The 24,996-nt window shown below is 43.3% G+C and overlaps 1 protein-coding gene across 1 annotated transcript in view; it reads right to left on the bottom strand.

The window, feature by feature from the left end:
* The window catches only part of RCBTB2 (RCC1 and BTB domain containing protein 2), a 74,728-nt gene that overhangs the window by 47,517 nt on the left and 2,215 nt on the right, over positions 1–24,996 (bottom strand). Inside the window, exon 2 of the mRNA XM_030565066.1 lies at positions 21,200–21,266. Coding sequence (XP_030420926.1) covers positions 21,200–21,266 — 67 coding nt within the window. The remainder of the gene's footprint in view (positions 1–21,199; positions 21,267–24,996) is intronic.

Here is a 24,996-nt window from a genome sequence, read left to right as displayed (position 1 = left end):
TGACTGCCCCCCCAGAAGCCCTGCCCCATCCACCCCCTCCGCACCCTGTCCCCTGACTGCCCCAGGAACCCCTGCCCCTGATTGCCCCCCACTGCCCCATTCAACCCCTACTCTCATTTCTGACTGCCCCTGCAGGACCCCTGCCCCCATTCAACCCCCCTGTTCCCCACCCTCTGATTGCCCTGACCCGTATCTATACCCCTGCCCCCTGACCACTCTCCCAAACTCCCCTGCCCTCTATCCAACCCCCTCGCTTCCTGCCCCCTTACTGCGCTGCCTGGAGCATTAGTAGCTGGCGGTGCTACAGCCGTGCCACCCGGCAGGAGCCAGCCACGCCATCGCCACTGCACAGCACTGAGTCAGGCTGGGCTCTGCAGCTGCACTGCCTCAGAAGTTCGCAGCTCTGCCGCCCAGAGCATTGTGCCAGCCGCGGAGTTAGCTGAGGCTGCGGGGGAGGGAGAATAGCGGAGGAGGTGCCGGGGGTAGCCTCCTAGCCAGGAGCTCAGGGACCAGGCAGGAGTGTCCCACGGGCCGGATGTGGCCCGCGGGACGTAGTGTGACCACCTCTGGTCTAGAAGATACCATCAGAAATGCTTAGTTTTGCAGCTCTCAAACTGTGGATTTGTGTCTCCAGAGATAACATCGCATCGAGCATTGTAAAATCGAAACCGATATTGTAAAATCAAAACTCGATGACAATGTATAAACATATAAGTGCCATAAGCAGTGTAGGTGAGGGATGTGCTGGCTGTGGCTTCTCGCAGCCCCCATTGGCCTGGGATGGTGAACCATGGCCAGAGGGAGCCGTGATTGGCCGAACCTGCCGATGCGGCATGTAAACAAACTGACCAGGCCCGCCAGGGTGCTTACTCTGGCAAGCCACATGCCAGAGGTTGCCAACACCAGTATTAAGGTTATAACAACCAAATGCACTTGTATGTAAAAATCCATGATTAAATCGAGTCTTCCTGACTAGTGATTTAAATCAATTTTAATCATGATTTAAATCAATTTGATTTAAATCAAATCAACCCTGATGAAAAGAATTAATTTCAAATTCTTAGCTATGACATCTCTGCAATATTTGTAAAGACCTAGTGTTTCAGTTTAGTCTAATCTGGATGTTAGTTACAATTTGTGGCAAACAATAAAACCTTAAGTAATAGCCTAGATCCACTAAAGTAAATGGCAAAAAAGAGTGAGAATTTCACCTCGTTTCTTATTTTTTTATGTATTAGTTTTTAAAGGAAAGAACTTAAATAGATTTCATCTTAAGACAACAATTCTAAAATAGTCAAATAAAATGTTTTAAAGTAAAATGTACTTCATACAAATTAGTCCATCAGAGAGATTAAAATAGAATTCAGTTCTTTATTAAGGGGAGGTAGAAAGGGAAAGAATTTTATAATAGGCATTTTTAAAAACCCACATTTATTACTAAATATTCATTTTTGAACAAGCATTTCAAACCTATTCATCATATAACTCCCCGATTATATACTACAAGATATTAAAAACTTTTTAAAAATTCATAATCCCCATTATGTTACCAAATCTACTGATGAAAAAAGAAAAACTCCTTTAAAAGTCTACCCAAGAACACTCGTGCGCTTGAAAAATATCCAAATGTATTTTCAGGCATCTGAAATAACAAAGGCTTCATTATAATCCTCCTTTGTGGTTTCAGATGTATCTGTTTCAACACTGCTTCAGATCACTAAATATATAATCTATATGAATTTAGTTATCATTTAGACTTCCACATGTAAGTATAAAAAAGTCTTTCGAATAAGGATAAAATCCTGCCATTCAGCACAAGCCAATGACCTCATAACAAATTTGTTGTATAAACCTGCAAACACAAACAACTCTCCAGCAAGACTTCCTACTGAAATAGTGTCTGAACCGCAATCAAATGTCAGGACTGAAAGGCAGAGGAAGTCCACTGGAGCCTGTTATGCCAACGTTACTGACACTGTCACTACCGGCATTCTTCCTATTGGTACCAGACTCAACGGACATTCAGAGGCCAGAACCAGAGTCAACAGTTCAAGGTATCTGCCCTCCATACCGTCTACCTAGGAAGGGTCGGAGGCACCCATGCCATCCCGTGCACCAGAGACGGCACCAGAAGAGTCACCTCAAGAGTTGGAGCACTCACAATCCATCATATGCAATCTCTTCTTTAGTGCTCGAGGCAGAGAACAATTCCTGCACTTCTTCAGAAAGGCCTGTGTGCCAGAACGGGAAGCAGCAGTACTTTCCAAGCCGGAGGGCAATCTGCAGCCTAAGGAAGTCCTCAGTACTCGAATTTCCCATAGGAACAATGTAGCATCGAGCATTGTAAAGTCAAAACACGATGACAATTTATAAACAACATAAGTGCCATTCGTCGTAACTCGAATGTCGTAAAGTCGAGGATGGCCTGTATCTGCCATTAAAGCCCTTGACTCTTTAGAGGGGAAGAGATGGCCACCAAAAAGGTCATATTCATGGATAGGTGAAGAAGAGAACAAGTGGCCATTGGTTCAGAGAGGGTTTCATAAGACAATTAATTATCCAGGTTAGATCCTATACAGGACTGGCCTACCTAACGTACGAAAAATGGTTTCTCAGTCCCTTGGATGAGCATACACTGAGAATCCCTCAACAAAGGAACGAAACGCCTTTACAGCACCCACTGGCCGTAGTTCCTGATGGAACTCAGAGAATCCTGATTTTTATCGTTCCAACAGACAGTCAAGATTAGCAGAGAGGGAAGAATTAATGGATGAAAATTGTTATCGGACACACCAGTGTTGAATTCTCTTCCATTCTGAAGGTAAGTTCTTTGGGTAGACATTTTCCTGTTGTTTAATAACACCTGTGATACCTCTGCAGAACAGGAAGAGTCTATTCCTGAGAACTATTGAGCAGCCAAGCCTTGAAATGAAGAACTCCCACACTGGAATGGAGAGTCTGACCGGAGATCTGAGAGAGCAGGTGAGGAATGGACAGAAGAGTCAACAGTGGAAAGACAGCAAAGTGAATCAGGCAAGGGTACCAGACCTGTCTGGGCTATGTTGAAACCACTAATGTGGTCTTGGCTTTATCTTTCTTGATCTTGTTTACCAATTTGAGAATGAAATATGTTGGAGGAAACGCATACAAAAGACCTTTAATTAATGGAACAAAGAAGGCATCTCAAGTGAATGGAGGTTCAACCTTCTGGTCAAGCAGAATTGTTTGCACTTCCTGTTGATGATGGTGACAAAGAAACCCACAGAAAATACCCTCTGATTTGTATGTTATCAGTGACTATTTATCAGTAAAGATTGTAGAATTCAAAGTTTTCATAAAATTTTGCATAAAACAGAGTACAACTTGTTTCTCCAAAGCTACACTGACCTAAAACAAAAACAATAAACTTTCTGATTATGGGGCCTGACTATTGCCCACAAAAATTTCCTCACTGGAATCAAAAGGAACTTTGGATGTGCAAGAAACACAGGATATAGTCCATGTTTTTTAAGACAATAAGGAAAATTTTTATCCATGCAGTTTTTTCCATCCAACCATTCCATGGGCTTCCTACTTCATTTCGCACCATTTTTCAACTTCCATTGTAAACTGTGTGTCTGACAGCATGGATCCTGAGCTGCTGACCAATCTGGTGATGAGTGCTATGAACACAATGCACTGGTCCAGCATTATTTCATGAGCTGCGAAACAGAGAATGATTCAGAGATGCCTGCCCTATTGTCTGCCACGGAAACAAATAATTAAAGATTGCTGCTGGCACTCACGGGACAGCTTGCCACGGTGGACCACTGGTACTGAGCTAGGGAAACAAGCACTGAGGGGTAGGTATGATGTTGCAGTCTATATGGTTTTATAAAAATATGCTAATGAGTGAATATAACGTAACTGGAATATGCTTCATGCAAAAGGTCTCTTGTAAGGTACCATTACAAAGCTTACAATCTACTGATTGTGATCATCCTATTTGTATAAATGTACCACTCTTGTATCTGAAACTAGAAATATGAAATAGAACTCTGAGGGCCTACTGTAATTATGCAAAGTGAGGGCCATTAATGATGGTTTGGAATCTTGATGACTCCCATTAACCAGGACAATTGTCTGCAGATGGCTGTGTTTTACCTGTAAGTCTTCCTGTATAGGTGTGTGCTGGCAAGTGGGCAATGAAGTCTTGCAATGACATGTGATCATGAACTGGAATCCATCTTTAACCTGGTGTCTTTCCATTGAGAAAGAGGGGTGGGAACCCAGAGAGGGACAAAGGATTCCCGCCTTATGCAAAAGATATATAAAGGGGTGGAACAGAACAAAGAAAAAGGAGCCATCATGAAGAATCCCCTAGCTACCACCTGAGCTGGAACAAGAGCTGTACCAGGGGAAAGAATTTTGCCTAGGCCTGGAAGGTGTCCAGTCTGAGGAAAAACCTTACTGAAGCATCTCTGAGGGCGAGATTATCTGTATTCAGTTTGATTAGACATAGATTTGCGCATTTTATTTTATTTTGCTTGGTGACTTACTTTGTTCTGTCTGTTAGTACTCGGAACCACTTAAATCCTACTTTCAGTATTTAATAAAATCACTTTTCACTTTCCCAAAAGATCCAAGCACTTCAAGTCTTTGGGGAAGAACTTGAATCTGCCCTGATGTGCTCTGTCATTCAACACCATGACCATCAGGGAATTCAGGGCTAGGTGGGAATAGAACCCCTCGAATCTCTGTAGAGGCACAGTATAACACTTCAAGTGGTGGTGCTGAGACCAGCAAAGCTCAAAGAGCCCTCAGAGGCTCAAGGAGCGTCTCATTAACTGGAAAGCCACTCTCTCAGGGTCAGAGGGCTGGAGAATGACCACAAATTTATGGGTATTCTCCTGCAGAAACTCCACCTGAATTTCAAGGGACAAGGTCACATGACATAAAAGGTCTTGTTAGGCCTTGAAGTCCTCCACGATGGAAGGGGAGGATGAACCAGGTAACACTGCATTGTCTGGGGACAAGGCAAAGTCTCTGGATGGGAAAACTCCAGCAGTTCTGCAGGAAGGGGAACTGCGGGCATCTGGACTTGCAGCTTATCTGCAACCATCAACACCACACAAGCTGGTGATCTTGTTTTTGATTTGGATGACAAGCAAGTCCTGAGCTCCCACTGAGCCCAAGGGGGCCACTGGTATAGGTAAGGCATTGGTGGCCAGTAGGTGCCACACCAGGGGCCTCCATCCTGGCTTCAGGGGTGCATGCCATCCTTGGTAGCTGTATTGGTCTACTGGTGGCCTTCAGACTTCCTCCGGTGATGTGGAATGGGAGGACGAGGATCCTGACTCTGAAGCAGAGGTGTCCCAGGATCTCACAGAAATAGGAGGAGCAACTCTAGAGGGAACCAACAGGCAGTTCGACTCATCCATGGCCCAGAATGAGGTTGAAATTGGCCCTCCCATTGTAGTCGGCACCACTGGTGCCGAAGGCAAGGTCAGTCCCAATGCAAACAACTGTACCAGAGCACCCACATGCCTTGACGTTGAGGGTGGTGACAACCTCCATGGAACCATCTGCAGCATCGATTGCATTGGTGCCAAGGGCGGGCCCAGTAATAAAGTCTTGTACTGGAAGGGATGCTTCCTGGTGCTGTGCCAGAGGGCTGAAGAGTTCAACGGCATGCTCTGACTGGGGGGCCATTGCAGACACCAACCTCACAAAGACTTGGACTAGCAGTGAGGACAGGACTGAAAGGCAAAGGAAGTCAACCACAGCATGTTACGCCAACATTACTGACACTGTTGCTACCAGCATTTTTCCCATTGGCACCAGACTCAACGGATGCTCAGAGGCCGGAAGCACAGTCAACAGCACAAGGTGTCTGCCCTCCCTAACCTTTACCTAAGGAGGGTCGGAGGCACCCATGCCATCCTGTATGCCAGAAGAATGACCCTGGGAGTTGCAGCACTCACAATCCATCATATGCGATCTCTTCTTTGGTGCTCATGGCAGAGAACTTCTTCAGAAAGGCCTGTGCCCCAGAACGGGAAAGCAGCAGCACTTTCGAAGCCTGAGGTTAATCTGCAGCCTAAGGAAGTCCTCAGTACTGGGTCAGGCCTCATGGCCTGTTCAAGCAGGTGCTGCTTCAGGCAAAGGTCCTTTGTCACCTGAGTCCTCTTTTTAAAATGACCTACAGATTGAATAGCACTCTTTAAACTTGCCTTTGCCAAGGCAGAGCAAGCACCGCATGTGGGGGTCACTGTTGGGAATCGCTAATTCACATAAAGTGCAATGCCTGCATCCCAGAGGAGAACTACCATTACCACTATGCTACAGTCTATAACTTTTACTCTAACACTACTGACTATTAACTATGTTCAATAATACTAGGTGTCATAAACAGATAGTTAAGGGTTAATGCCTCTTTTATCTGTAAAACGTTAAGAAGTTCACCTAGCCTAGCTAACACCTGACCACAGGAACCAATGGGGGAATAAAATGTTTCAAAAGGAAGGAGGGAAGTTTTCCTTTATTTTAGTCAGTTTCAGTTTCAGCTGGAGTGAAAAAGATCAAGGAACCAGCCTCTTATCAGAGTAGTAAGTTTTAGAAAGGGATAAATAGGTTTATGTTTAGTTTCTTTGTAACTTGTCTTGGTACCATTAAGGGAATTATCAAATTTGGGTATTCTTGTGTGTATTAAGATTTTTGCCCAGGGGAACATCCTCTGTGTTTTGAATCTGTTGTCTGTGAGAGTAGCTGGTATGCTAATCTCTCCCAGAGGGTTTTCTTTTACCTTTCTTTTCTTTAATTAAAAGCCTTCTTCTTAATACCTGACTGATTTTTTCCTTGTTTTTAGATCCAAGAGGATTGGATCTGGACTCACCAGAAATTGGTGGGGGAAAAGAGCAGGGATGGTTAAATTCTCCTTGTGTTAAGATCCAAGGGAGTGGATTGGTGTTCACCAGGGACTTGGTGAGGAAGTCTCTCAAGGCCACCCAGGGAGGGGAAGGTTTTGGGGGGAAAGAGGGTGTTCCAGACACTGAGAAATCTGGATGGTGGCAGCAAGACCAGATCTAAGCTGGTAGTTAAGCTTAGAGCTTCTCATGCAGGTCCCTCACATCTGTACCCTAACGTTCAAAGTGGAGAAAGAACCTTGACATGGTGAACAGCGGTGAGGGATTTTTTAGGAACCAAAAGCCAGATTATTTTTCCTCCTTTGAGACGCTGGGGAAGCAGTGAAGGAGAGATACTCGGAAAGCAAACAGATAAGAGATTCTAACAGAGGACTTTTTGTTAGAAGGGAAGCTCCAGCTGTGATCACTGGAGGGTCATTAACATTGCCAAGGCAAGTCACAAAAACCTCTTTTACTTGTTTTTTTCCCCTAAAGAGTCACATTACAGTAACCAAAGATTCCAAGCTGTTCCCCTCTCCCCTGATAGCTAAGGGGGAAAATGTCAGGCAAAGAAAAAAAAACCCACACAACAGCAGCTAGAATTAGCCAAACCCCAGGCTGAGGAGAGCCAAAAGGAACATGACAGACAGATGGCCAGGGCTGAGGCTGCCCACAAAAGAGCTATGGAGGAGAACCAAAATGAGATGGAGGCAAGACAAAAAGAGATGGAGGAGAGGAAAAGAAAGAGAAAGCATGAACTGGAATTAGCAAGGGCTAAGCAAGATGTACCAGCCAACCCTAATAACCCTTCTCCAGGCACTGCTTCCCATCCCAGAAAATTCCCCACCTACATGGCAGGTGATGATACTGAGGCCTTCTTAGAAAATTTCTAAAGGGCCTGCCTTGGGTACAGCATCTCTGCAGACCAATACATGATAGAGCTGAGGCCACAGCTCAGTGGACGCTTAGCAGAGTTGGCGGCTGAAATGCCTAAGGAACGCATGAACGATTATAAACTTTTTCAAAACCAAGGCCAGAATCAGAATGGGGCTAACACCGGAGCATGCCTGTAGGAAGTTCCGAGCCCTAAGGTGGAAACCAGTTGTGTCATTTACCCGACACGCCTACCACATTGGAAAGAATTGGGATGCCTGGATGTCAGGAGTAAGTGCTGAATCTCTGGAAGCTCTGTCCTTTCTAATGCAAATGGAGCAGTTCCTAGAGGGTGTTCCTGAGGAAACAAAAAGGTACATCCTAGATGGGAAGCCCAAAACTGTAACCGAGGCAGGGGAGATTGGAGACAAATGGGTGGAAGTGGCAGAAAAGAAAAAAACTACTAGCAGTTGGAGCGAATATTAGAGGGGGAAAATCGAAACCAAACCCTACCACCGTGGGCAACCCAAGGCCCCACCTACAACCCAAGGAAAGCCCCAGGCACCTTATTGTCCCACCTCACCAGTCTCCGGCAACCCACCTCGGCCCAGTGACCAGTCAGCTGGGTGATGTTTTAAATGTAATGAACTGGGACATATAAAGGCCCACTGCCCCAAGAACCCCAACCGATTACAGTTCATTACACCACAATCACACCAAAGATCCCCAGGCCCAGATGCCTCTCAAATACCCTCGGAGCGAAGGGAAACCTTGAGAGTAGGCGGAAAGAAGGTTATCTCGTGGAGGGACACTGGGGCACAAGTGTCAGCTATCCACCAATCCTTAGTGGATCCCCAATTCATCAACTCAGAGGCCCAAGTGACAATTCATCCATTCATGTCAAAATCTTTAAACTTGCCTACAGCTGAGTTGCCTGTCCAGTACAAGGGCTGGTCTGGAATGTGGACTTTTGCAGTCTAAGACAATTATCCCATCCCCATGCTACTGGGGGAAGACTTGGTCAACCAGGCGAAGCTAGCCAAGAGGGTGGGAATGGTCACACGCAGCCAGGCCAAGCAAGCTTCCACACCCATCCCTGTTCCTGAGCCGTCCCCCAGGGCCCCGTCTGTGTTACCAGAGACCCAGAAACAGGTGGTGGAACCGGATCTTCTACCCATGAAGGCTACAGCCGTAGTGAATCCAGTCCCAGAACCAGAACTGGCAAAGCAACCAGCACCAGAACCACTGCCAGCACTGACTCCAGCGCTTGCAAACCCATCTACAACTCCAACGCCAGAGGGCACCAGCGGGCCTGAACTGGCAGAAGCAGCAGACAACTCTACCCAAGAGGGTCAGCCAGAGCCTGAAATATCACATAGTGCACCAGCGGAGAGTGGTTCACAATTAACGAAAACAACCCCATTATCTACATCGCTTCCAGAGGGACCAAGCCCAAGTCCACAGTCTAAGGAGGAACTGATGTCTCCAGCATCAAGGAAGAGTTCTAGGCTGAGCAAGAAGCAGATGACAGCCTTCAGAAAGCTTGGGTGGTGGCACGGAGCACCCCACCACCTCTCAGCTCTTCTAACCAATCCCAGTTTGTTGTAGAACAAGGACTTTTATACAAGGACACTCTTTCTGGTGGACACCAGGAAGACTGGCATCCTCAGAGACAGTTGTAGTTCCAACTAATTATCGGGTAAAGTTCTTAAGCTTAGCCCATGATCATCCCAGTGGCCATTCTGGGGTGAACAAAACCAAAGACCGGTTGGGGAAATCCTTCCACTGGGAGGGAATGGGCAAGGACATTGCTAATTATGTACGGTCTTGTGAGGTGTGCCAAAGAGTGGGAAAGCCCCAAGACCAGGTCAAAGCCCCTCTTCAGCCACTCCCCATAATTGAGGTCCCATTTCAGCGAGTAGCTGTGGATATTCTGGGTCCTTTCCCAAAGAAGACCACCAGAGGAAAACAGTACATACTGACTTTCATGGATTTTGCTACCCGATGGCCGGAAGCAATAGCTCTAAGCAACACCAGGGCTAAAATTGTGTGCTAGGCATTAGCAGACTTGGCATTAGCAGCTAATTAGTAATAGACTGTGCAGAAAAATCAGTTAAATGGTGAGTCAGAATGAGGGTGAATCTATTAGGCAACAAATTAATTACACAATGTATCAGCTATGGAACATATCAGTTACGCAGAGAATCGCATCTATAAGAAATGAATCAATATGTAGATAAGCAATAGCACAAAGAATCAAATATAGAGCAGGCCGTTTAAACCCAGAATGGAAATAATAGGTAAGCAATAAGGCTAGGCGCCACAAAGGGACTTAGGCATTGCAGTGCCAAACTTTTAGGTGCCTAGAGAGTTGCCAACGCTGACTGAAGCTATTCCATGAGATTTTTTGCCCCTCAACATGACGTAATGTCATTTTCTTAAAATATGCTATTAAAATCTCCTGGATTGCCTTCAATAGTCACTGGGAGATCAATGCTGATTCCAGGACACTCCAGGCCAATCCTGGAGGGTTGGCAACCATTGCATGTCTAGAAAATCACTGGAACAACAATGAGATCTACAAAGCCTGGCCTAGACACATAGACCCAGCTCCTCAAAGATCCTAACCTCCATTGATTTCAGTGGAACTTTGGAACTTTGTAACAGGGTGGCTTGGCCTATAAGAGCTGGAGGGCCTGGAGCTAGCCAACCCTGATTGCTGAAAAAGGCATACCTTAGAGGGATCAGGTGCTTTGCTTATAAAGAGAAGCTGGAGGGAGGGGAAATGCTCATGGATCAGAGACTGCTAGCAGTGAGTGGGCTCTCGTAAAGGGTTCTGGGAGTTAGATGTGAGACTCCAGCCAGATAAGACTTGAGTTTGGGAATGCCCTGCCAACACAGGAAAGTTCCCAGGCAGGAAAGCCTGAGAGGAGGAAAAGAAATGTTTGTCTGTTGGACTTTAATTTAGGACTTTGGGTTTTATTTTGAGCTTCTTATGTGAATAAATCCAGACCCCTGGGAGGGGTATTCTGACCACAGAAAAAGTGTGTGGAGTCTGTGTAAGGGGTTCTTAAGAGGCAAAACAGTGTGGATGCCACAGAGGGACTTCTGGCAATAAGGAGATGCACAGAATCAGTCAATCCTGTTACAAGCATAAATACCTTTTGAGGATCTGGGCTATAGGCTCCCTATGCAATGAATGGGGAGAGATTGAATGGGATCTGCAAAACCCACTCCACTAGATGTGAAACTGCATAAGCTAGCCAATGGGAAATGCTGATCAGAGGGTCATGTCCTAAGCCCTTCTCTTCCTAGGGAGATAGGTGCCTTCCTGCAGCCTGGACGTAGGCATCTATCTTGCTTATGAGCCACAACCAGGAACCTCTTTCCTGGAGTCAGGTAGCTTTGGTGACTAAGCCATTTCTTGTAAGAACAAGAGGAGATCGTCATGGTACTGACATCCGCTGCATTATAATTTTTAGCCCAGTGGTTAGAGCACACACCTTGGAAGTGGAAGACCTAGTGGAGATTTCCTGCCTCTGCCTGATGAGGAAAAAGGATTTGAACAGAGGACTCTCCAGTTTCTCAGGATAAATACTTATGTAAGCAGAGGCAGGATGAGCTCTACCGTGACATCTGGTGGTGAATTATGGGGAGTGTGGGAGTGTGGAAAGGAATTTCAAGTGTTTGCATCAGCACACTGACCCTGCCTAGCATAGCCCATGGCAGCCTGGGATGGTTATTCTGACAGCTCTGGGATCCCCAATTTCTTTGTTATTGAGGTAGGAGGAATAAAGTGTTGTCACTCTGATTATGTGAATGAGGAACTATGAAACTGCTTTATGACAGAGAGTCTCACTATTAATTAAGTAGACAAGAGACATGGGTGCCAAAACCTAGTGACTTGAGAGAGGTTGGGGACTGGTGTGTGTACCTGATGGTATGGGCCCCTTTTGAGAGCCTGGAACACCAATTGCATATCCTCCTCTCTCCACTGTTAAAGAGCAGAGCTAATTTGATTCCATTAGGAGTCCATCTAGAGGTTGCTGAGCTGAATTCACTTTGGTCAATGGTGCACTAGCACTGGGTCTCCCCTACTACAAGCTGAAATCACTAAGAGCTGAAATCACTAAAAGAGCTAAACTTACTGAGCTGAGATTACTGAGTGCTGTGTTAACTAGTGGGGGAGCCTGAAGATCTATTGCTAAGCGGCTGGCAAAGTGGAGCAGTTTGTGGCATGGTTGGAGCAGCCCATGGAACAGCATGTGGAGCAGAGCGGAGTGGAGCAGTTTGCGGGGATGGCTGGATCGGCTCACGGGTCAGCTGGAGAAGCGGCACAGAATGAGTGGAGTGGAGCGAAGCGGTCACAGTGAAGGCTGAAGCAGAACTCCATGGAGAGGCGAAGTAGTCGGCCCTGGCCCACGTAAGGTGCCCCTTAACACCCTGTGTGCCCCCCCCCATTTCCACCCGGGCTGGAGAGGTAAAACTCTGCAGATAAACTTTTGAACTCTGGGGCAGTACTGACCAGGGATAGAGACTTTTGGGTTGTTGGACTTTGGGGTGATTGGACTTAAGACCTTAATGGGAAAAGGACATTGCCAAAGCTTACTTGGTGGGTCTTTTGCTCATGGTTTACATTATGAATCCTGTTTGTGGTGTTTCCCCAATATGATGCCACATTGTTTCCCTCCTTTATTAAAAGGATTTTGCTACACTTAGATTCTGTGCTTGCGAGAGGGGAAGTATTGCCTCCTAGAGGTGCCCAGGGAGGTGGTATGTAATTGTCCCAGGTCACTGGGTGGGAGCTCGAGCCAATTTTGCATTGCGTTATTGAAACGGAACCCCTGGATACTGAACCCGGCCCTTGTTGCTGCCAACTGAGAGGGGCAGAAGGGTTATACTTATATAGTCACTGGACCACAGAGAGAGAGAGAGGAGAGAGAGATCCTGTAGCAGGGTGAGCACCCGCTCTGACCCTGGAGGGGTTGGAAAAGCCCTGCAGAGGGCTGGAGCTGGACAAGGTAAAACTCTGGCTGAAAGTGTATGCCAGGCATTAGCAGACATTTTTGCCAGGGTAGGTTGGCCCTCTGACATCCTTACTGATTTGGGAACTAATGTCCCGGCAGGGACCATGAAAAACCTGTCGGAAGCTCATGGGGTGAATCACTTGGTTGCCACTCCTTACCACCATCAAACCAATGGCCTGGTGGAGAGGTTTAATGGAACTTTGGGAGCCATGATACGTATATTCGTAAATGAACACTCCAATGATTGGGACCTAGTGTTGCCGCAGTTGCTTTTTGCCTAAAGGTCTGTACCACATCCCAGTTTAAGGTTTTCACCATTTGAATTTGTGTATGGCCATGAGATTAAGGGGCGATTACAGTTGGTTAAGCAGCAATGGGAGGGGTTTATGCCTTCTCCAGGAACTAACATTCTAGACTTTATAAGCAACCTACAAAGCACCCTCCGACACTCTTTAGCCCTTGCTAAAGAAAACCTAAAGGATGCTCAAAAAGAGCAAAAGGCCTGGTATGATAAACATTCCAGAGAACGGTTCTTCAAAGTAAGAGACCAAGTCATAGTCTTAAAGGCACTCCAGGCCCATAAAATGGAAGCGTCGTGGGAAGGACCATTCACGGTCCAGGAGCGCGTAGGAGATGTTACCTATCTCATAGCATTCCCCACCTCAACCCTAAAGTGTACCATGTTAATTCTCTAAAGCCCTTTTATTCCAGAGACTTAAAGGTTTGTCAGTTTACAGCCCAAGGAGGAGATGACGCTGAGTGGCCTGACGGTGTCTACTACGAAGGAAAAAGTGACGGTGGCGTGGAAGAGGTGAACCTCTCCACAACCCTGGGATGTCTGCAGCAGCAACAGATCAAGGAGCTGTGCACTAGCTTAGCACCAATGTTCTCAGCCACCCCAGGATGGAGTGAACGGGCATACCACTCCATTGACACAGGTAATGCTCATCCAATTAGAACCCCACCCTACCAAGTGTCTCCTCATGCCCATGCTGCTATAGAATGGGAGATCCAAAACATGCTACAGACAGGTATAATCCACCCCTCTAATAGTGCATGGGCATCTCCAGTGGTTCTAGTTCCCAAACAAGATGGGGAAATACACTTTTGCCTGGACTACCATAAGCTAAATGCTGTAACTCGTACCGACAACTATCCAGTGCCATGCACCGATGAGCTACTGGAGAAATTGGGATGTACCAGTTCATCTCTACATTAGACTTAACCAATGGGTACTGGCAAGTACCGCTAGATGAACCCGCAAAGGAAAGGTCAGCCTTCATCACCCATGCAGGGGTATATGAATTTAATGTACTTCCTTTCGGGCTGCGAAATGCACCCGCCACCTTCCAAAGACTTGTAGATGGTCTCCTAGCAGGATTGGGAGAATCTGCAGTTGCCTACTTCGATGATGTGGCCATTTTTTCTGATTCATGGGCAGAACACCTGGAAAAAGTCTTCGAGTGCATCAGGCAGGCAGGACTAACTGTTAAGGCTAAAAAGTGTCAAATAGGCCAAAACAGAGTGACTTACCTTGGACACCAGGTGACTCATAGACTTTAGGGTCAGAAGGGACCAATGTGATCATCTAGTCTGACCTCCTGCACAAAGCAGGCCACAGAACCCTACCTATCCACTTCTATAACAAACCCCTAACCTATGTCCGAGTTATTGAAGTCTTCAAATTGTGGTTTGAAGACCTCAAGCTGCAGAGAATCCACCAGCAAGTGACCCATGCCCCATGCTGCAGAGGAAGGCGAAAAACCTCCAGGGCCTCTGCCAATCTGCCCCGGAGGAAAATTCCTTCCCGACCCCAAATATGGCAATCAGCTAAACCTTGAGCATGTGGGCAAGACTCACAAGCCAGCACTCAGGAAAGAATTCTCTGCAGTAACTCAGATCCCATCCCATCCCATCACCGACTACTGGGCATACTTATCTGCTGGTAATCAAAGATCAATTGCCAAAATTAAGCTATCCCATCATACCATCCCTTCCATAAACTTATCAAGCTTAGTCTTAAAGCCAGATATGTTTTTTGCCCCCACTACTCCCCTTGGAAGGCTGTTCCAGAACGTCACTCCTCTAATGGTTAGAAACCTTCGTCTAATTTCAAGTCTAAACTTCCTAGTGTCCAGTTTATACCCATTCGTTCTTGTGTCTACATTGGTACTAAACTTAAATAATTCCTCTCCCTCCCTAATATTAATCCCTCTGACATATTTATAAAGAACAAGCATATCCCCCCTCAGCCTTCTTTTGGCTAGACTAAACAAGCCAAGCTCTTTGAGTCTCCTTTCATAGGATAGGTTTTCCATTCCTCGGATCATCCTAGTAGCCCGTTTCTGAACCTGTTCCAGTTTGAATTCATCCTTCTTAAACATGGGAGACCAGAACTGCACACAGTATTCCAGGTGAGGTCTCACCAGTGCCTTATATAACGGTACTAACACCTCCTTATCTTTGCTGGAAATACCTCGCCTGATGCATCCTAAAACTGCATTAAGGAACGATAAATCCTCTACAGGCCAAAGTGGATGCTCTCCAAAAGTGGCCTATCGCAAAGTCAAAGAAACAGGTCCAATCCTTCTTACGCTTGGCCGGATATTACAGGCGATTTGTACCACACTACAGCCAAATCGCTGCCCCACTGACGGACCTGACCAGAAAGACACAGCCAAATGCAGTTAAGTGGACTGATGAGTGTCAGAAGGCCTTTAACCAGCTTAAAGCGACACTCATGTCTGACACTGTGCTAAGGGTCCCAGTCTTTGACAAACCATTCCTAGTAACCACAGATGCATCTGAGCGTGGTGTAGAAACAGTTTTAATGCAGGAAGGACCGGATCAAGAATTCCATCCTGTCGTGTTTCTCAGCAAGAAACTGTCTGAGAGGGAAAGCCACTGGTCAATCAGTGAAAAAGAATGGTAAGCCATTGTGTATGCCCTGGAAAAGCTACGCCCATACGATTGGGGACGGCATTTCCAGCTACAAACAGACCATGCTGCGCTAAAGTGGCTTCATACTGCCAAGGGAAACAACAAAAAACTTCTTCGATGGAGTTTAGCTCTCCAAGATTTTGATTTTGAAATTCAACACATTCCAAAAGCTTCTAACAAAGTAGCTGATGCACTCTCCTGTGTGAAAGTTTCCCAGATTTGACTGGTTAAATTGTTCTTAAAATGTAAAAGATCTTGTAGTTTTACATAATTAGTAGTATATGCAAAGGTGCATGTGTTTTATTAATCTGTTTATTCTAAAGTTTTAGGAAGAAATCACTGCCAGTGTGGTTCAACACTGTCTGAGATTTGGGGGGCTTGTCATAAACAGATAGTTAAGGGTTAATGCCTCTTTTACCTGTAAAAGGTTAAGAAGTTCACGTAGCCTAGCTGACACCTGACCACAGGAACCAATGGGGGAACAAAATGTTTCAAAAGGAAGGAGGGAAGTTTTCCTTTATTTTAGTCAGTTTCAGTTTCAGCTGGAGTGAAAAAGATCAAGGAACCAGCCTCTTATCAGAGTGGTAAGTTTTACAAAGGGATAAATAGGTTTATGTTTAGTTTCTTTGTAACTTGTCTTGATACCATTAAGGGAATTATCAAATTTGGGTATTCTTGTGTGTATTAAGATTTTTGCCCAGGGGAACATCCTCTGTGTTTTGAATCTGTTGTCTGTGAGAGTAGCTGGTATGCTAATCTCTCCCAGAGGGTTTTCTTTTACCTTTCTTTTCTTTAATTAAAAGCCTTCTTCTTAATATCCTGATTGATTTTTTCCTTGTTTTTAGATCCAAGGGGTTTGGATCTGGACTCACCAGGAATTGGTGGGGGAAAGGAGAGGGGATGGTTAAATTCTCCTTGTGTTAAGATCCAAGAGGGTGGATCGGTGTTCACCAGGGACTTGGTGAGGAAGTCTCTCAAGGCTACCTAGGGAGGGGAAGGTTTGGGGGGGAAAGAGGGTGTTCCAGACACTGAGAAATCTGGATGGTGGCAGCAAGACCAGATCTAAGCTGGTAGTTAAGCTTAGAGCTTCTCATGCAGGTCCCCCACATCTCTACCCTAAAGTTTAGAGTGGAGAAGGAACCTTGACACTAGGCTCAGAAGATAAATTGCAAGACTGCGACGCAACATCCACAGAGAGCTCCAACTACAGCCAACAGCCAGTGAGATGGAACGGAGGGGACTCGTGCCAGCACCACCTTATACAGCTGAAGAGAGGCTACAAGCATGAGGCACAAGCACTGCCGTCTATGGGTATGCTAGGCAAAAGTATCTGCCTCTGGCACACGCAAACACCTACTTGGAGTACAGGTCTGCATGTACTCAAAGAAGAACTGATTAAAAGACTTATTTATTTTTCAATGCACCTCACCTAAAGACATTCACTGACCAGTAAGTCAAAATAATATTGAATGCATCCATAAATAAATACATTGGCCAAATGCCTTCCTCAGTGGTCTACATTCCTTGTTTGGTACTGTTTAACATTTGTTTATGGACACAAACCAATGAAATGTTTGTCCAATTAGGTCAGAATGGTAATACTTCAATGTCAATATTTGGTTGATGTGCAGTTTTTTAGTTTTGTTTGTTTCTTTTTTTAAAATATCACAGACTCTTGAAGTAACTGCTTTTCACAGTGTCACCAACTGTTCTCCAAGCTGATGTGATGTAGTCTGAAGTTCTAAAGGACAGCAAAGGTTTATATCCATCTGCACCAATTTCCTAGCTTTCTTGAAAACAGAAACTGGTTTCTTAAAGATTTAGATTCTGTGTTTCAGTTCTCTCCTATCTGCCCAACTGATGGGTCAGAACGAATAACAGTGTGGTTTTCTCTTCAATAACATCCCTAGTCTAGAGACACTCAAAAATATCCTTATATAAAAAGTAATGAAAATTACAGCATTTCTTTAACGTTACTTACAAAACTAAAAATCATACATTATAGGAAACAATGGGGGGAAAAAAGCATTACCAAAACTGCCCAATAAAATATTGTTATATTAAAATCCTTTTAAAATATAAAAATAAAGATGCTTTAACACAATTTATTAACACTCATGAATTAATTAGAAATCTGTCTTAGGAATTAACAGATAAGTTTGACCCACTAAGGGACTGAGATGATATTTGTGGCTCCCTTATTCTCAATTTTTTTATCTCCTTACCTTCCATACTCCCCATCAGAGCTGAGTCTAATATTGAAGACAATACTGATCTAGAAAAATGAACCACCACATAATGTTTGGAAAAGCTATGTATCGAAGTCCAGGTCGTAGCCTTGCAAATCTCAACATGAACATGTTTAAATAACACCACAGATGTAGACAGAGATCTCGTAGAATGAACTAATGCCCTAGAAGGAGGTTAAATATGAGGATACATCCTGAAAGCCACCTCCAGAGCATCTGGGTGGAGACTGTGGACCCCTTGTATCTGTTCACAATCCAAACAAATAGCTTGAGAGACTTTCCACATGGTTTGATTCTGTCCAGATAAAACCCTCCTAATGTCCAAAGTGTAGAAGGCAGCATCTTCCTTAAACTGGTATGGGTTTGGGAAAATAAACTTGGGAAATGGATGACTTGGTGGATGTGAAATGCAGAAATCACGGTAGAAAGGAACTTAAGATGTAGTCATAGTCAAACTTTGTCCTTGAGGAATAGTGTTAAAGGAGTACTGGCAATCCTCAGACTTATGACACAATTGGTTCCTGAATATCGCATCGTAAGTCAAAAAAGTCATAACTCGAATTTCCCATAGGAACAATGTCGCATCAAGCATCGTAAAGTCAAAGCCAACATCATATAAATCAAAACACGATGACAATTTATAAACATCATAAGTGCCATTCATCGTAACTCAAATGTCGTAAGTCAAGGGCTCCCTGTATCTGCCATTAAAGCCCCTGACTCTTCTGGGTGGAAGAGATGGCCACCAAAAAGTTCATTTTCATGGATAGGTGAAGAAGGGTACAAGTGGCCATTGGCTCAGAAGGGGTTTCATAAGACAATTAATTATCAAGTTTAGATCCTACACAGGACTGGCCTACCTAACGTAAGAAAAAAGGTTTCTCAGTCCCTTGAATAAGCATACACTGAGAATCCCTCAGAGGAACAGAAGGCCTTTATAGCCACCAGTGAACTCTGATGGAACTCATAGATAATCCTGAAATTTATCATTCCAACAGATAGTCAAGATTAGCAGAGAGGGAAGAATTAATGCATGAAAATTGTTGTCGGACACACCAGTGTTGAATTCTCTTCCATTCTGAAGGTAAGTACTTTGGGTAGACATTTTCCTGTTGTTTAATAACACCTGTGATACCTCTGCAGAACAGGAAGAGTCTATTCCTGAGAACTATTGAGCAGCCAAGCCTTGAAATGAAGAACTCCCAGATTGGAATGGAGAGTCTGACTGGAGATCTGAGAGAGCAGGTGGGAAATGGACGGAAGAGTCAACAGTGGAGAGACAGTAAAGTGAATTTAGTAAGGGTTCCAGACGTGTCTGGGCCACATTGGAACCACTAATGTGGTCTTGGCTTTATCTTGCTTAATCTTGTTTACCAATTTGAGGACGAAATATGTTGGAGGAAACACATACAAGAGACTCTTAATTCACGGAGCAAAGAAGGCATCTCAAGTGAATGGAGGCTCAACCCTCTGCTCAAGCAGAATTGTTTGCACTTCCTGTTGGTAATGGTGACAAGAAACCCGCAGAAACCCTGAGGTCAGTAATCTGTGACTAAGAATCTGAGAGTCCAACCCCTATTTGTAATCTTGGAAGAAGTGTTTGCTGAGATTGTCATCCATGGTGTTTTGTACACCTGAAAAGTAAGTGGCTGAAATGAGGGTATGATTGGCTATACACCTGTTCCACAGCTATATTGTTTTGTTACAAAAGAGAAAAGGATCTTCCCCCCTTCCCTGACAGGTGATGGAGAACATGCAGACTATGTTGTCTGTCATGACCTTCTCAGATTTTCCCCTTGATTAATGGCAGGAAGTGAACACAAGCATTCCTGACTGCCCACAGCTCCAAAAGATTGATGTGTAAAAGCGCTTCGTGGGCAGACCATTTGCCCTGAATAGTGTGTCCCTCTAAATGCAACCCCTTCTCCGGTCCAAAAGAGATACATCCGATGTTATGGTGATGATTGGGTAAGGTTAGATGATCAGAAGCATAAAACAAGCCCCTCACACAAAATGAAACAGATAAAAAGTATAAAAGTAAATAACTGCACTAACTAAACTGCACTAACTAAACTTAAAGGCAGAAGCTAAATTTTGAACAATAAAAGCAGGCGTGCTAAATGTTCCATCCCAGGCCAAAGTGTTGAGAAGGAACTGGGGGATGGGGAGGTTGCCCGAGCAGCTCTATACATCCTGGATACAGGGCATGCGGTTGCGTAGGGCACATGTGCAGGCCATATGAGCATTGCTACCAAAAATCTCCAATCAAAGACGCATGGGTCACATGCACAGCTGACGTTGAGAGCCTATACGTACACTACTTGAAGACGATGATATTAGCAGGACTCTGACTGCCCACCCACTGTGCTGTTGAGGAGTCTAAAGACCAACATTGCAAGCAAGTTCAAACACTAAGGGAAATTTTATCTTTGTGAACATAGTTTTCATATTCACTGCTCCACAATCAGTGCAGGCTTGGATCATTCAATACTTCTTCAAACCATCTGATCTTAACAACTTATATAGAAACTGGCTAGCCCAGTTTTCTTTCTAGGATAGTTAATTTAAAAAATTCACTATTATGCTCCCAAACTTGAATTAAGTGTTTTATTCAGTTTTACACTCCTAGGATGAAAAAATGGCTGAGGGGGAAGTTATCACATCACTGTAGAATAATTAAATTCCTACAGATGCGTGTTGCCAAAACACTAGGCCGGAATCAATTAGTGTGGAGCTTCATGATAAATTAAGTATCAGAGGGGTAGCCGTGTTAGTCTGGATCTGTAAAAGCAGCAAAGAGTCCTGTGGCACCTTATAGACTAACAGAAGTTCTGGAGCATGAGCTTTCGTGAGTGAATGCATCCAGCGAAGTGGGTATTCACCCACGAAAGCTCATGCTCCAAAACTTCTGTTAGTCTAGAAGGTGCCAGAGGACTCTTTGCTGCTTTTACATGATAAATTAAAGTGATTCTGTAGACCAGCGGAACAAGTCAAAACTACTTAATGAAAATATACTGCTTCTCTGTTTAACGTTCTCTTGAATTAGATAAGAACATTAACACTTGTGAGAGAAATGCTGCTTATCTAAATTCTTGGTCTTGTGATACTCTCATAACCTTTAGTAAAGCACTACTATAATGCAGCCAACTAAACTTCTTTATCTACAAGTAATGTAGATGATGTGCACAAAATAAACTCATATTCTGTTGTGATGCTCAACTCTGACCTTGCCAGTGACTCCATAAGAAACAGGAGATTCAGCCTCCATATGGACCTGATCCCGTACCACCGGCCTGCAGAGAAATAATTTTGGTTAAAATCAAGATACCATATTCCTTGTGACTATATGTTATGGAATTATCTACATTTTAAGTGGTTTAGTTCAATTAAAATGTGTGTGTTAAGAAGGAGATCAAGGACAGGACAAATTTCTTGGCATTTGGTTTCTAAAATTACAAAGAGGGACCGTGGCCTGCTGCTCTCCCACTGAAAAGTTTTTCAAAACTGCCTGAAATTGGCTTAAGGCAACTTTCCAATAAGTTGAGTTGAATATTCTCAGGCTAGTTTTTAGCCCAATGGTGCTTTGTGGGGGAGGGCGGGAAGGAAATAGTCAAATTTTAATCTGTTTTTCAGGTATCTGACTCGGAATAGGAAGGAAAAAGTGTATTTAATGCTTACAGTAATTTTCTAGGTCCTTTATGCACTCTAATAGAAATAATGAATTTAAAACTTGGCTAATACAAATGCTTAAAGTGATAGTTATGTGCTATTCTAAAGCTGAATAAAGCTGACCAGGAAACAAAAATATGATGATGTAAAAAAGATAGTTTATTGCACATATTATGCCCTGTTTAGCATAACCCCCTCAGATACTGATCCCTACAGCTCTCCTCTGAAAAGTGACTTTACGGATATAAAATGGCTTTTTGGGTTTCCGATTTTATTGTTCAATGATTCCCTTAACATTTTCTCAGTTTACAAGGAAAATCAACAGCTCTGTAACTCAACCTGGTATCCGAATGTCAAGATACGCGCTTTCCAACTCTTGCATCAACAATAAGAACAGATTGTACAGATCGAATGCCGCCTTCAGATAAACTAGTACAACACCTCTATCCTAAATTTTTTCCCTTAACTACAATATATGCAACCCTCTTGCCCTTAGTGAGGTTGTACAGATGGGCATGCTATTGAAACTGTTTTAAAAATTATTTACTGAACAAACCAAAAAATAATCTATTTCATTTTCTCAAAGGTGTGCTGATTCTGCAGGTCAGACAGTAATAACAATTTTACTGTTTCCAATACAGAAAGTCAATAGAATTCTGAAACAAATAGGGAGTAGATCTGCTGAGTAATAAGGTTCCACTTTTACATAATCACTTTTTAGGCGAGTACTACACCTTAAAGGCGGCATCAAAAGACGTTCTAGAGAGCTAGCTACCTTTCTGCTAAACATAAATACTTCTAATTTCAAAATCTGTAAACTAATACTCAAGCCAAAGATATACATTTGAAGTATGTATGGAATCGAATTATAGAGAGGTAAAAAATTGTATTCTCTCCAGAACAAATCCCAAATAAAATTAAAATGGCACAATAACTATTGCTTAGGCATATTACATTTAAGGTATACATTTAACAGCAAATATAAATGCTGTATATGTAAAATGAATGAATTACATCTACTTTGGAAACTATCATTTTGAATTTCTTGATTTTATGCATTTAACATCTCAAACATAATAAATTAAACATATGTTAAGAACTTATCTTCATTTGCCCAATGTGACTTTCATCCTATGTTTCATAGGATAGCCTATTATTTCCACTTTAGCCTCGTCTCATCTCCCCCCATCTCCTTTTTCCATTCATAATCGGGTAAAACAGAAGCAGTTAACTTTATGCTTGTCTGTTGAATTTTCCACTGTTTGTATATCATCACATAACACAACAGGGCATCTATCCTGATTAAAACTGTGTGTGCTGCCAATGCACAAACAAACAGTAGTACATTATGTTTGTGAAGGATGCCACATATGTGAACATTTAACTTAAGAACATGCCTAACCTCAAGCATGCAAGTAGTCACACTGAATCCAATGGGACTACTCAGATGCTTAGAGTAACTTGCTAATTCTGGACCTTATTAGTATTTAGCCTTCCGATCTTCCAACTCTCCTTAGCAACCCTGGCATATGTGCCACAGAATACATTTAGGGCTTCCCTAGAATACAGTACATTTATACTACTGACAGGTTTCCTAAGAGTACAGTCATGAATTATGGACTGGATTTTCCAATTTAAGTGTGAAAATGGAACTCTACATTTTGGAAAGGTTAAGAACATAGGACTGGAAGAGATCTCCTGGGTCATCAAGTCCAGACCTTTGCTATCACAGGTAATCCTGTCACAATCTTACAAACTCAATCTTAAAACTACGTGGGTTGTTTACCCTCATTATTTCTATTGAAAGGCTGTTTCAGAATCTTACTTCTTTAATGGTTAGAAACCTTCTTCTAATTTCCATGCTAAATTTATTCATGGACAGCTTATACCCATTTGTTCCTGTGTCAACATTGCCCTGTAATTTAAACAGCTCTTCTCCCTCCCTGGTGTTTGCCATCCTGATGTATTTATACAGAGCAATAATATCCCCTCAGCCTTTGTTCTGATTGAACTAAAACCTATAAATCAATGCTATTCATCAACTGGATTGGAATATTGTAATTTGATTATGTTTAGAACAAAGCATTGCGCTTTTGTCTTCAAGTTCATTTCTATTTATTAGTGAAGGTCCACATACGTTAGGATGATCCATTTCAATTACCATTATTCTAATTCAGTGGAGGAAAGAGATTCTCCACTCCCCCGTCTTCTTCATCTTTAAGAGAAGATCAGTGAGGTAGAAAACCTTTCAACTCATTTCCAGGAAAAAGGAGTACACAAACTCCTCCTCACCATGCAGAAATTTTTTTTTTTACCCTAAATATCTGTGAGGAAGTTTTACTCTGGGGACAAATTCTGCAAGCTGTTCTGCAAGCCCCTGTACAGAGCCCTCCTGGAGTGCCGTAGGTTCCCCCAACTACAAGGGGGTTGTTCCTTTATCAGAATCCCTTTAGAAAAGTTTAGTGAAAAAAAATACACCCTGGTCTCTAGATATTTGTATGAAAGGTGTTCTTTGTATAATATTATATTTCAGTGTAACTGTTTCACTTGAGTCCTAAAAAAAAAAAAAAGTGTAACATGGAGCCATCACTTTGGTCAAAAATTATTTTACCTGTATATTTTTAAAGTACTACTGATGATCCATGTGTAACCACATGTCTTGTGTGTTCTTAGGAAGTCAGATTACCAGAGCAAGATTACTGTTGCTGAAAAATAAATACTAAATACTCAAAATAAGACAGAGAAGAAAAAAATACTTTAATCAAGAATATTCAAGAACCATAGTTACAGCAGAAAAATACAATTTTAGCTGTTGCTGAGATGTTATCAGAGATCCTCACCTATCAAATCTTAAAATATGCATAAAACAATTGAGATCTCTTACTTTAAAACAAGTATCGAGAAGACATTTGTTTGCATACTAGTTTTTGTTACGATAAAAGTAACCAACATAAGAGAATGCCTAAAGATGCAGGGAAAAATGATCTATGGTTTAAGATCTAGTCACAATTTAACTTTCAGTTTTCCCAATAAATTATGTAGAACATGGGGGCTGGGAGCAGGAAACAGCAAACTTTATTCTAAAGACTCAGTTCTTAAGCGAACACACGAGCATTTTATTTTAACAGAAACACATATACAAAAAGATGTATTTATATATTTTAGTCTCTCACATAAACACTCCTATCTGGAACACAACTACAATGTATAATTCCAGAGCCAGCATGTTCTTGTGGACTGATCTTAGGGCTGGGAATTGCTACGTTCTAATCTTGGGTCTGTCCTTGACTCACCATGTGGCCTTAGACAAGTTACTTATAGGCCTTCTACACACCAGATAAGATTGAGTTTGGG

This window comes from Gopherus evgoodei, chromosome 1, assembly GCF_007399415.2.
Source record: "Gopherus evgoodei ecotype Sinaloan lineage chromosome 1, rGopEvg1_v1.p, whole genome shotgun sequence".
NCBI classification, from domain to species: Eukaryota; Metazoa; Chordata; order Testudines; family Testudinidae; genus Gopherus; species Gopherus evgoodei.
The sequence above is the reverse complement of the archived record's forward strand: the minus strand, read 5'-3'. Positions and strand labels throughout refer to the sequence as shown.